The sequence below is a fragment of the Crocodylus siamensis genome, chromosome 15 (genome assembly GCF_052110815.1).
Source record: "Crocodylus siamensis isolate JL-2025a chromosome 15, ASM5211081v1, whole genome shotgun sequence".
Classification (NCBI taxonomy): Eukaryota; Metazoa; Chordata; order Crocodylia; family Crocodylidae; genus Crocodylus; species Crocodylus siamensis.
In genome coordinates this window covers 16,196,206-16,210,023 of record NC_143409.1, presented here as the reverse complement: position 1 = coordinate 16,210,023, position 13,818 = coordinate 16,196,206, and the positions used below count along the sequence as shown (strand labels likewise).

Sequence of the window (13,818 nt, the reverse complement as noted above, 5' to 3'; positions counted from 1 at the left end):
TTTCTCCGTGGGAGAAGTGATGTGGTTTGACAGAGCTCCAGTGCATCTTTTGGGACTGGCTGTCTTTCAGCCCTTATTTTACCTTGTATCAGAATGCAGGAGACTCTCTGGTTCATGTCCTTATATTGTGGCTGCATTTTGAGGCTGAAATGGTTTTTATTCACCATATTCTCCTTGTGGCTCTCTAGCCTGCAAGCTGTGATCATTAGGAAGAGACTCAAACTACAAGGAGTAAATCTGGAACTGCATAGGGAACCCGTCAGGTTAGTGGGTGCTGAGATGTGGAATTCTGGTTTGCTCCCATCTCTGAGGAAGGTATGAAAAAAACTAACGGAAGGACGATTTCAGACAGAAGAATCCATGCCCACATGTAGATCAATATTTGAGCTACTGAAATTGTGGAAGAAATTTACTGCAAGCATTGAAAGTGTAATTACTCAGATTGACAAATGGCCAGAGCACTGGAGTCTAAACATTTTCTCTTGATAAAAATAACATCAGATTTTTACTGACCAGGTGTCACTTTCATCTCTCTCAAGAAGGTGGCGCATCTAGGAGTACAGACAGGCAGCTGGGTTATCCCTCTATAGATGCACCCAGTTTAGTCTTGCTTTGCTTATGAGATCTCACAAGATCCCTGCTTAAAACTCATCTGTACTACAATGCCAGCTTTGTACTATGACAGCTGAGCTGCTGCATTCCAGGTAGGGTGCACCTGCTGTGCTGCTGCACCAGATACGGCCTAGCATTCCTCTGACTTCAATGGACCATCAGTCATCAGCAGGCAGAGAGAGGCAAGTGGGGAGAGGCAGAGTGTAACATATTTTTGTGCTGTTTATACAGCGCTGGAATGCCGCTGGCTCACAGACCCTGCAAATCTGACTGCAGCCCTGTGTCTCCTGAGAAACATTAGCAAATCTATCCATGAAAACTTTGAAACAGAAAATAAACGATAGTCCTCGCACTGCCTACCTTGATGAATAACTGTTTTCTCATGTTCTTGCAGTTCTTGCTCACAGCAGCCTTGCATTGGACCACATCTGAGAGTGCCAGAGGCTCAGGCATGTTGCCATCCATGTCTGATCCGCACAGCAGTTGGGGTCTAGAGTAAATGCCAATTCCCTCTTGACCCCAGCTGGTCGACATCTCAAAGGGATCAGGGCATTTCTCATCAGGGCTGGACCCATCATCACTGTTCTTGGAGTTGCAAAGGATGAGGGATCTTGAAAGTGAACGTAACCTTTTTGCTTTCCTGCTCCCAGCATTGCTCTTTCGATCCATCTTCAGGGAGCTGTTGACGCTGCCTTTTTTCCTCTCGTGCTCCCATTTATGCGGCATGACAGTTTCACTAACTTCTTCTGGTCTTCAGCAGCTAAAATATCCTTCAGGAAAGGAAATATGAAAAGTGAGCTATAATAAGCCCCCAGTTTCCCCCCGCACCGCCACCACCGCCACACACACACACTAATAATCTACAGCACGGAAGAGTCATGATGAACAAACAGAGTCAACAGAGCCTTTCAGTCCGCTAACAACCACATGCTATCTCATGACTGGCTCATTCCATTTCTGTGCGGTGCTGTAGTAAATTCTCCTTTCATTCACCTTTTCATTCTCTTCCCAGGCACTCCCAGCACAATGGAGTGCTTTTAAGAAATATTTTGGGCCCTTCTATTGAGTTGCTTCTTCCTGGCTTCTGCTGAATTTGCATGCTGGATTCCCAAATTGGAAAGCAGATACACAAGATCATTATTCTAACGCTATTCAGAGACAGAAATTCCTCTTGAAGTCTGATTCCTGAAACTACTGTCATTCAGACAGGATTAATTAAATTATTGAGGTTAAATTCTTTCCCTGACGCATCTGATTTGCAAGTGGTTTAGCAAAAGTAGATCTTGGCCATGAGTAAGGTAGGAATGACAGGCTGGTGTTAAAATCATACCTTTGCAGCATGAACTTCACTTAAAAGACCCTGCATTAGAGAGAGCTCTATTACAGCACTTTAGCTATGAATGCCTGATTAAGGATTGAACCTCATAAAAGAATATAGCTCCACTGTACCAGGGCAAAAACAGCCTATTAAAGAAATGATTTGTTTCAGTGTATGCATGGGGAATCAAAATAAAACACAGAAGAAATACCCTGGGTTAAAAATGTAACATAAAAGGTGTAGGGCTTTATAAAAATGATTATTGAATAGAGGAATAGGCCTGTTAGAATAATAAGGTAGAGCTGGTGGAAAAAATGTTCACTGGAACAGTTTTCTGTTGGAAAATGCAGTTTCACTGAAATTGAAATATTTAGCAGGAACGTGTCAGTTTTGGAAACCTTTTGATCAGAGAACTTTGAAAGGAATTGTCTTAACTTTTCATTTCATTTTTGCACAGTACAAATTGATGTGATATTGAACTATTCATTTGATATAATTAACAGCATATATTTAATATTCTTTATTAATGTTTTACCTTTCAAAGCTAAAGGATTTGACATTATCAGTCTGAAATGTTTTGATCCTCCTGAATTGACAATGCTTGAAATTTCCATTTTTCCATATGATCTTAGCCTATTTTATACCTCAAGTAAAAACAAATTTGAAAAGAATAGAAATTCCATTTTAATAAAAGATTATGTGATTGATAGTATTTTTTTTCATTGCATTATCTCCTTTTGGGGTCTGTTCCTCTTAATGCATGAGCCAAGAATACTGTAGGAAATATTATGCATTAAATAGCAAAACATGTAGAACTGAAACATTTTTAGAGATATGTTTGACACATATAATAGATATAATAGATAAATTAGACTGATTGATCACGTGATTACTAGTTACACAGAGAACTACCCAATTCTTGTTTGCAGTCAAGGCAATAGGCTTTCTGCTGACAACTCGAAACATGTACAAATTTGCAGGTATAAGGTGCAGCCAGAAAAGGAAGTCCAGCCATCTGAAAATTCAGGCCTAAACAAAATCTACCCCATCACCTTAGTGTCACAGGACTATGTTCCATCCCCTGTGCAAATACTCATCAAACTCAAATGAAATGCCAAGGAGAAAAAGGAACAAAATGTGCAGTAAAGTACCTGACCGAGAGTGCTAAATGACAGGAAAAAAGCTGGAGGAATACAAGTGCGGTGTACATTGAGGTTCATTTGACTTTGTAAAAGAAGAACAACACACAGACTTCTTAGGAGAAGCAGAGGTCCTCTTTTCCACTGGTGAGAAGCATCTTAATATGTACGATGTCTTGAAGAGGGTGAGACATTTTGGTAGGTAATACTCTCACAAATTTCCAGGACAATATTTGTTATCAAGCTTTCTGCTCCATAGCGCCTTTTATCTGAAAGGATCTCCAAATACTTACACACTGAGCACTTGAGCTGATTAGAAATTTTCTAACAGAACATTTTTCTGTTAAAAATGCTGACCCATCACATTCAAAATGTTCTGTAAGGCTGTAAGTGAAACGAAACCAGACAGGTTTCCTGTCAAGTCACCTGCCTGCCTCCTTGACTCCTTGGCAATCCAGGCTCCTAGACTCTAGGCTTCCTGGCAACTCAGCTGGTAAGGAGATGAGGTTTTCTAGGCTTTGTGGTTCTTCAGGCTTCCAATTTGCCTGTTTTCTGGAAAATCAGTTGTGCACTGCCATGAAGCTGAGAATCACAGCTGTGAAGAAAGCACTCAACAGCCTGTCCTAGTATAATGCTGCATCTACTAGGCCTGCAAGACATACAGAGTTCACTTCCTCTTGTTTTTTTCTTGGAGATCTTTTTTCCCTAGGAATACCCCAGTTCCTGACTCTTCTGTTGCTTATGGTTTTTTGAGAAACCAGTTAAGAACTTCAGCCCAGTCCATGTTCAATGGTGAGCAACCTGAGACTGAAAAGAATGAACCAGCAGCTGCCTGGGAAAAATAGGAGTAAGAGCCAAAGGTACTTCCTAGTTTGTGATTGTGGCAGGGCACTGTTTGTGCCTGACCCTTTAAGACCTGGGGCCAAGCAGCCAGCAGGTGCTTAATTGCGGCAGCCATTTTAGAGCTCTGACTGCCCATATAAACAGGGCATTTTGATGCTGGCTGGTGGTACAGCAACATCACCTGGCTGTGAGGCTTTGTGGAACACTCTGGAGGTAAGGGAGGAGCTGTAGGGGATGGTCAGGAGGCTCCTGGGCCTGGGCCTGGGCCTGACCTAAAACTGCACCCTGCCAGGAGTGGGTAGCCTGGTGGGGCTCTCAGTAGTGCGGGAGCCCCCAGGAAATACCAGGCCAGTTACCACCCTGGTGAAAGGCAGGTTGGGGCACCTTAACCCCAGCTCCCACAACCAGGTGGGTTACCCCCTTTTATGGTCTGGAAGGTGGACCCCAGTGGGTTCCCCCTTGTACAATCTGGAAGGTGGACCCCAGCAAGAGAGTGGAGCTATAGACTCAGAAACCTGCCTTGACGTCCCCTGACTGGTCAATGCTGGGGCCAGGACCAGAAGGGTCGAAGAGCCCGTGGCCCACTGCAAGGGATGCCCAGAGCTGGGAGCCTGGGGTTCTGACTGGCCTGGAGGTGGGTCCAGGGCCAAAGATCCCAGGGGGACAACACCCGTAAGGAGGAACAGCTCAGGGAGCTACGCAGCCTAGAATGAAGGTGGAGTAGGCTGCCTGAATGGAGGGATCCAGGCGGGTTTCAAATAGTAGGATTCTGGGGCCCAGTGTGGGGCCAGTGATGTTGGGAACATCTGGATGCCATCTGTGAGGCATGGGCTGCGGTGTAGGGGAGGTACAGAGCTGCAGATAGTGCCCTTTGGCACTGGGGCAAGAAATGGGCAGCCTCCCACTTATTAAGATCACTAATTAATTAATTAACATCAAGGCATGGCAGATGAGATGGTGGGCAGTTGGCCCAGAACAGGTGGGTGGGCCAAAGGTAAATCAGCCCCAAGAAGGCCCCCCTGTTACAGTAATGGCTAAAAAGTGCAGGAGTGAGGAAAGCAGATTAAAAAAAAAAAGTTTTGATTCTTCCAAATAAAATATTTTAAATTATTTTTTCATTATTTCATTATAGGACTAGTCATTTTATTTCACTATAGACCTACTCATGGACCTCCGCACCGTACCGCCTCTCCCCCTGTATCAGGTGTGGTAGAAGCAGAAAAAAAATCAGTTCCTACCACCAATGAGTTAATGATTGACATTTCAAACAAGAGTCAACACATGATTACAGACAGAGGCCAATGCAGGGGAATGCACTGGTGCATTTGCATTTCTCTTAGATTCCTGGTTCACCCAAATTTTAAAAGCAGCTGCCTAGCAGCAGCATTTCTAGTCAGATAGTAGGGCTGTGTGAAGCATCAGTTCCTGATTCAATTCAGCAGACGTTCAGCCCAATTCAGTGACCAAATCTCAGAATCCAAATCAAATCAGAGAACCCTTTAATCTCTCCAAATTGAATCGGAACCCTCTGAATTGACTTGGAAAGTTTCAACAATTCAGACATAGATACAGCTTTAAATGTTTTTTTGTACATACTCTAGGTACCAGGCCCATAAATGCTGAGATGCTGAGGTGCATGGAGGATCCAACAGAAGCATGGGGGGCTCCCTAGCATGCTTGGCAGCAGACGAGGAAGTGGACCAGAAGCACTTCTGGTCCACTTCTGGGTTCACCGGGGAGTGCCCCCTGGCTCAACAACTCGTGCCTTCTGGATCGGGGGGGGGCCTGGGCCCCCCTGTGGCTGATCGCTGAGACAGGGGGGTCACAAGGACCCCCCCCACACACACACGCTCCCTGACAGATCCGGAAGTGGACCAGAAGTAGTTCCCAATTCAGGCCATATCCAAATCGAGTAGGGCCCATTTTTGCACACATCAGGCAGTGCTGATGGAGTCAATTGACTTCAGGGCTCATTGTAATCTACTTGATCCCTCTAAAGTCTTCATCTTGCAGGTGTTAAAGACTCTATATTCTTTAATGGGCTTGATGTTCCACCAATCCAACTACCTTTTGTTCTGCAATTCCCCTATTAGCTGCTCCTGGTAATGAAACTCCTGTTTCACAGCCCTACAGCTTGTTTTTACCTCATTCCAATGAGCCCTACATTCCAGACCCATCCATGAATACCGACAAATATGTGAGTGCAAGGAAAGAAGACAGCCATGATAAAAATTCACAGATCTGAGTTTTTGTTCTGATATTGAAGGGCTCTGCAGGAGGAGAATTTCTGGTTCCCATAAAACTGTATCTATGGGCAGTTTTAACAAAGAATGCTGTGTCAAACTCTGACTCCTATATAATGACCCAAAGCAGAAAGGTCTTATGTTTTTTAGGTTTTGATTTAGGAAAGCACTTGCAAATTTGACTGTAATTGATGCATATGCTTAAAATTTTTCCCAAGGTTTCCTTCTACTTAACCTTTCCCCACCCCCAAACAAGATATGTAGTATTCAGTTATTTACCTAAGCCAGAATGAACAAAGATATTTAAACCTATGTGCATAGATACAGAAAGACAGGAGGAGATGATATTGTGTGGACAGGATCTCACATTCACTTTTTTAAGGACTTGGAGCAAGTCACTTCATCTCCCTGTGCTTCATTTTCCCCTTCCGCAAGATGAGGATCACGATGCTGATCATGCCTCTGGTTTGTGAAGGATTTTAAGATACACCACAATATGTTTTATCATCATAGCATAATAGCTCTCAGAGCCTAACTGAAATGTGCATGTTGATCTAATTCAGGATCATGTGCCTGAAGTTCCTGATTCTTTTAATGGAAAATTTGCATTAATTTAACATTAAGGCCCATATGTATGCAAAGGACCTTTCTTTTTTCTTTTGCTCTCTCTTCTTCTTTTTTGTTAAATTAGATGTTTTCTTTATTGGATTAATTTATTTCCAACCCTGTCTGCAGACCCCAACCTAGTTGCCTTTTTATTTTTTTTTGACATGACAAATCTCTGTAAGAACCTAACTTGTTAAGAAATGAACCTGGAAAAGGTCAGGAGCAATGTTACATTCCTGTCAGCTTGAAAAAGCTGGAAAGGAAGGAAGGACTAAATGTGGACCATTAGAAAAGAAGAAAGAACAGAAAGTGGGCTGGCATGAACAGTATGATTGATAGGGCCAGGGGAATCACGCATGCTTCTGAAGAAAAAGAGGCATGTTCATCTCCTCGACATCTGGACAGGAAGCAGTCAATCAGACCTGCCACACTAATATAATGAGCTTATGGAATATACACTGTAACCTGCCTCCAGACTTTAAAGGCTTTTGAAATGGGATTGGTGGCCCGTACAGTTCCAAACCACTACTTCCAGGAACTCCCACAGTAATAACAACAGTGACAGAGGAAGGCCTAACCTAGACATCCTGGTCCAAATAGTCTTGTGCTGTGGGAGATTTCAGAGCAGAATAACACCTTCCATTCCAGGGTTCTGGCATTACAAGTACTAAGTCTCGCATTCTGAGAGTGAGCAAATGGGCAGCCTGAGGCACATGGAAATTCATGGCCAAAATGTGGCACTCCAGGGCTAGGGACAGAAATTATACATAAACCAGTGATCAGAAACCAGTTCAAATCTGTAACACAACAGAAGTTCAGTGCACATAAACCACATTCAAACCACATTCAAAATGGCCAAAACCAGTTTAAGGTAAACCTGGATAGATGTGTCAGGCTTATCTGATCCCAGATCCCCTCCAGACTCAAGTTAACTCACAGCACCCTGGCATTGCTAGTGCCCCCCAACTTCTAGCCTGAGCCATTGCAGGCATGTGGCTGCATTTCCAGAATCAAAATTGAATGTCTGTTCACTTCCTTATCAGTTCAATCTTCGCAGCTAAGACTAACCTTCGAAGATCAAATCAAATCAGCCTCAGGCTTTTTGACTGTCTGTTAGGGGTGTGCAAAATGGGTCCTATTCAATTCAGATTCAGATTCGGCCCGAATGAGGGGCAGTGGTTCGATTAGTTGATTCAGATCACTGTCCCTGATTCGATTCAGCTGAATCTGAATCCAAATCTTAAGATTTGATGCTGATTCAGAGAATCAGCAATTTGGCCATAGACACGGCTTTAAATGTTTTTTCTACATATCTCAAGGTACCAGCACAGCTCATGAACACTGCAATGATGGGGCGGATGGAGCATCCCACAGACGTGCGGCAGGAGGGAGGGCCCTCCACATGCTTGGCAGTGAACCCAGAAGTGGACCGGAAGTACTCCACCAGGGAGCATGCAAGGGGGCTCCCTGCACTCCCTGGCTCAGCAACTGGCCATAGGAGGGACCCCCGGTGCCCCCCCAGACCCAGGAGGCACCAGTCACTGAGCTGGAGGAGTCCCCCGTGCACTCTCTGATGGACCCAGAAGTGGACCAAAAGTGTTTCTGGTCCACTTCCAGGTCTGCTTCTGAGTGCACTGGTGAGCCCCCCGCACTTCTGTGGGACACTCAATGGACTCCAGCATCGCAGCATTCAGAGCCCCTGCTACCGAGAGGTATGTAGAAAAACATTTAAAGCTGTGTCTATGTCTGAATTGCCGAATCTTTCCGAATCGATTTGGAAGGTTCCAATTCAATTCAGAGAGATTAAAGGGTCCTCTGATTCCATTCAGATTCGGAGATTCAGCTGCCAAATCGGGCCAAATCTCCACCAGATTGAATCAAAGACCAAAGCTTTGCATAGCTCTATGGTCTGTACTTAGCCCAGAAGAGAGCCCACCAGGGAGCAAGGATGGAGAGGGCAGCAGAAGCCTCTTTCCTATACTACCATGCACAGAAAACAAATAGTTATTGTCCAGCTTCCTGCAGCCTCTGAGCATGAGGGGAAGCATTTCAAGACTAGACTAAATGCCTCAGAAGGGGCCTGTGTCTGACCTGTGTTAAGGTAAGACTGGATGAAGCTTGCCTGTCTTTCCCCTAGAACGAGTAAAGGAAAAGTTGCTTTATGCCTGTTCCTCTCAGCACCTCCCAAGGAAGTCTGCGCCTGCTTCTACAGTACACAGAAACAGCATCTCCTTTCTGTACCACATAGACACTGCTGCAGCAAGGACTTATACCCCCTGAGCAGCCTTGGTTCTTCAAGACCAAAATCAGCCATAAGCAAGCCTTATCACAAAGTCAGTCAATGCCTGAGTTGACAGTAAACCAAAGGACTTGATGATTTCCATTCCATTACTCTAAGTGCTGGTTCATACCCCAACTCCCAACCCACTTCCATAGGTATTGATTCATGGCTGCATAAGTGAAACAAAAATAAAGACTGAGGCAAAAAAAATGTAGTCCATAAGCTTCCTAATGTGTAAATGTCCAGAAACTTCATTTTAGAAAACAGCAACACAAGTGCTATGGAAGAGCTTTATGATTCATTGCTTTTTACCAAATTTAATTCAATATATTGTGGGCAAGACCAATTACTTCAAAGTCAATTCTCCAACCCATTCATCTTTTCCCGGTTGCACCCGCTGCTTGTCAGATTCTCTTGCCATTCCTGTACCTCTAGTACTCCTTATGGAAGTTGTCTGTGGTTTGTAATTCAAACCAAATGTTCCTTAGTTTTTCAAGTTTTATTTTTCCAGCTTTATGTTAAAAAAGCCCTAACTCAATCTGTCTTCTGTAAACAATATGCATAATTTGAGTAGTGCCCATTTGGTTCAAATTTTTGGTTGGATATTAAACCCAGCATTTACAGGACGTAAATAATTTGGTGTAGCTCCCAGATTGAATGGGATTGTTCTGCTGCTAATGGAAGAGTGGAAAAGTCAGACCTATTCTTCACCAGCAAGAAGATGCTATTTATGCTACTTAGCATTAACTGCATGTTATCTAGCATCCCACTTTAATCTAGATCCTGTGATCTCTATCTGCTTTGTTCCTCTGTTTTTTCCTTTCATATTTACCATAAACACCAAATGATCACAAATGGAAGAACAAACCCATAGAAAGAACTATTTTGAGGGTAAAGAGCAAGGTCATTTGGAGAACTGACTTTCCTGTGAGAAAACACAAAGTAATTGTAAAATAATAATAATAAAAGAATAAAAGGAACTTACACAAGTGAAGCAGAAAAACCTGATTCCTGCAGAAGACTGTTTTTCTTCATAGGCCTGGCAAAAATCAGAGCGAATAATTGAAAACACACCCTCACTGTCACATGATTTACTTTCAGTAACTCTGTTCAGTACATTGGAACGAGGCTATTGTTTCCTAATTGAACAAAATGTCAGCAAGGATAGATAAACAAAACCAATGAGATGCAGTGTTTGGGAGGACTAACTGACTAGCTTCCAACTGTCCCAGGGAAGAAAGATTTTCAAAGATATTTTGTCATTCATTTTTTTACCCATAACTCTCCAAGGGTGTTGAACAGTTTCTGGAGGTAAAGGCTTTGGGCATGTTATACCTACTGATGGAGAAGGAGAACCTAACTAATCAAATACAGGATTTCCTGTTGCAGCCAGCTTGGCCAACATGTTTCTTGCCATTTTCAACAGATATTTTAATTCTTAAGGCAATAGGAATTTTATAGGCCATTTCCTTTCCAGAGGCAAAGCCTGTTGTTGGTCCAGATATGACCAACAACAGGAGCCACTGTGAAGTAACATGGCTATTTCTATTTACTAACTCTCCAAGTATTTTTTAATCACAGGCTAAATTATGACTTCATAGACTAGCTGGAATAAGAGCCAGTGTCCTTATGTCTCTGGGTATGTCTCTCCTGATTTTGTGACATTCCTGAGAGCCCCACTAAGAACCGTATCTTGCCCTCCTTCTTATAGGTTTATGTGCCAAACCAATAAACGAGATGGTGAAGCCACTTCCACTGCTGCTTTCAGTCCTCTGTCTCCAGCACACTTGAGAGCAGTGGCAAGCGGTCTCAGTGACTTCACTGTTTTGTTTCTGGGCTTAACTCATGCAGAGCAGGAGTTGTTTGGCAGGGCAGGCGCCTTGCCAGCATTCTTAGAGGAACCACAAGAACAGTGTAGATATCGCCACTGAATCCCAATTTCCCCGCTTAATTCTCCTTGTACTCCAACAGAAGAGGAGCTAAGTCTCTGCCCCATCCCCAAACCTGCCCCAGCCACCTTGCAGAGTCTGCTTTCCCATCCTATGCTGTGACCTACAGTGTAATATTGCAGTAAGAAGTCACAATTCTGCCCTGAAACCATTCATTCCTTATTGCTGGGTCTCTCCAGTTGTTTCCAGTTTAAGATGGGCATAAACTAGGGTCATACCACAAGTGACAGGGCCCATGGCACAGAGACCTGACCTTGAAACAATGGCTGTGTTATTTATTTAATGCAGATTTTAAATAGCAAGTCGTATTTGTCGGTCACAGTGCTCTTTTTGACTCAAAAAAAACCCATTAGTAGTAGCTGTTCCAGTACAATTTAACAGAAGCATGGATTGTGCTTAGACCCCTAAAAGTGGCCCCTTCGTGTGCACTGGTGAGAAGTACTGAGAAGCTCACACTACTGTTGCCTATTGCTTGTTCTGTGGATAAAAACTGAAGATGATTTCAGCACAATCAGTCTAACAGTAAATTTAATCACAGAAGAGAGGCAGAAGGCAGGACAGGGTGGTATCCTAGAGACTGATTTGTTCAGAGAGGCATAAGCTTTTGTACCCATCAGTCTACTTCATCAGGTGCTTTCGCAGAAGAGAGAGAAATATGATCTGAACTTAATATAGTACTCTGAAATAGTACTGTATTTATTGTCTATCAGTAACTTCTATATCAAATCTGTTCCATGTAGATAGGAACTTCCATCCCTAGAGGGAGGACATATTGAAATGGGATAGTTCAACTGAGTTCTCTCCTGTCCAACGTATTTATTCTAGGTATTATACGCATAGCTAATACATATTTGAAGCACTTGTAATAAGAAAGAACTCCCTCTGAGTTTGGAGGCTGTCAGTTGGGTAAAACTTCAATGTACTTCTAAAGGGAATAGTTTTGATCTGGAGTCACTGAATGGCAGTAAACATGGAGCTCCATCATGCTGTTTGAACATCTGTTTTGAGAAATGACAAGTTGTAAACTGAATAGTGAATAACGGGTAGCAAATAGTTTTCATGGAAAGAAGTATTCGCTGACCAAAATGTATGAGCTCTATGATCCCTAAATCCTCCTCATAATAAGGCGCAACATAGACTTGAATACAGACACATGTATTTGAATACAGAGCTCCGGCTCTATGTTCAAGCAGTGTCCAGTGCAATAGACATGGCAATGAAAAATCACTGGGAAAAGTTACTTGATGCTGAATGTTGTTTAGGGATGGCGAACTCATTCATACAATATCCAACCAGTCTCAAGGTATTTCTCCAAGTCAGACCAGACTGGGACATTTTGTGAAACTTAAAGACTTCAACAATCTTTTTTTCTTCCTTCTTATTTTCACATGCTTTTACACTTCTCGATCATGAGTTAAGTTCTGTGGTCTCTAAATCAGTGGGAGTTTTGTACAGCTAAGAACAGCAATGTTTGGACCACTGCCAGAACCAGTGGCAGAAACACAAATATTGTAAGAGAAGCTGTTCTCTCATGACATTTCTCTCTCCTAACATTTTCAGTATTTTCCATCCCTTTCTTACACTGTAACATTTATTCAGAACATATCAGTGATCCAAAAAGCAAGTCATTAAACTGTATACAGGAAGGGGTAAAGATTTAGACTGATATTACTTATAAGACTGGTTTAAATCTATATACATGTGTATCCTGTTTTTATTACCTCATTTCACAGGAACTGTGGCAGAAAAAGGGCAATGGGAATGATCAGAGGCAGGGATTCTGTCAGAGGAGAGGTTGAAATAATGAGGGCTTTTCAGTATCAAGTGAAGATGAGTAAGATGGGAGGTTGACAGAGGTTTATACTGTAATTAATAGTATAGAAAAGGTAGTTTGGGCCCCTTACTTAACCCCTTCTTAATCCTAAAATTAGGGGTATACAGTGGAATGAACGGACTAATAACTAAGGCAAGGAAATAATTAACCTGTGGAACAGATGTGTAGATCAAGGTTGAAATCAGGAGCCCTGGGAATTCCTGCCATTGTTTTGTTTTGTTTTTTTAAATAGAGGTTTATATGATCAGGAATAGATAAAAGTTAATGGTGAGATAAAACATATAAGGGACATCAGCCCCCCCTGCTTCAGAACAAAAGCAATGCCCTGCCTAACAGAGGTAAAATGACACTTCCTCTTACATAGGCTTCTTTTTTATCACAGTGGACTCATAACGGAGATTCTCCACCTTTCTGAGAAGCATCTGGAAATAGTCTCAATTGGAAACAGGATACAGGATTAGATGGACCACTGGACTAATCCTATATGGCAGTTCTTTTCCTCTGCCTAGCTGAAACCGGGAAGTCACAGCAGGTAAAAAGATCTTAGCCCATTTGTGAAAGATTTTCCAGCTTCAAAAAGACTTCTTGCTTTTGACCGGTTTTGTCTTCATCCAAGTTAGGCTATGTGATCCTGGAGATAAGAACCTTGTCTTCCCATTTAGTGTTGCAATGTACCGTGTTCACCTATAGTATTCTATATGCTTGGTAAGCTTTCTTTCCTGTTACTTGCTGTTGTGTTTTAGGTACATCAGCCAAAGTGCATGTTTTTATGAAGTACTGAATTTTCACAGGAGCGGTTGCTACTAAAAGGGTCCACTTAGCAAACAGTAATTCTACCATACCTCCAGGACAGATTCTGTCTGCCTTTGCACGATAGGTATGGTGCAGGTGAAATGAATTGGTTAGTATTAAAGTAGCAAACACATGAGGAACATGAACTATATAAAGCACATATTAACCAATGCATGTGACCGAAAACTACAGTAGAGACTG

At 42.7% G+C, this 13,818-nt stretch overlaps 1 protein-coding gene across 8 annotated transcripts in view; it reads right to left on the bottom strand.

Moving 5' to 3' along the window:
• Nucleotides 1-13,818, bottom strand: part of IL16 (interleukin 16) — an 88,151-nt gene that overhangs the window by 62,406 nt on the left and 11,927 nt on the right. For 7 of the 8 annotated variants that reach the window (XR_016439274.1, XM_090028497.1, XM_090028495.1 and 4 more), the window contains exons 2-3: nucleotides 10,028-10,081; nucleotides 973-1,382 (exon numbers count right to left, since the gene is read on the bottom strand). Coding sequence is in view for 7 of the 8 variants with exons in the window: in XM_090028497.1 (XP_089884623.1) it covers nucleotides 973-1,338 (366 nt within the window). In the remaining variant the exon portion in view is untranslated. The remainder of the gene's footprint in view (nucleotides 1-972; nucleotides 1,383-10,027; nucleotides 10,082-13,818) is intronic. The other variant, XM_090028498.1, reaches the window with a different exon arrangement.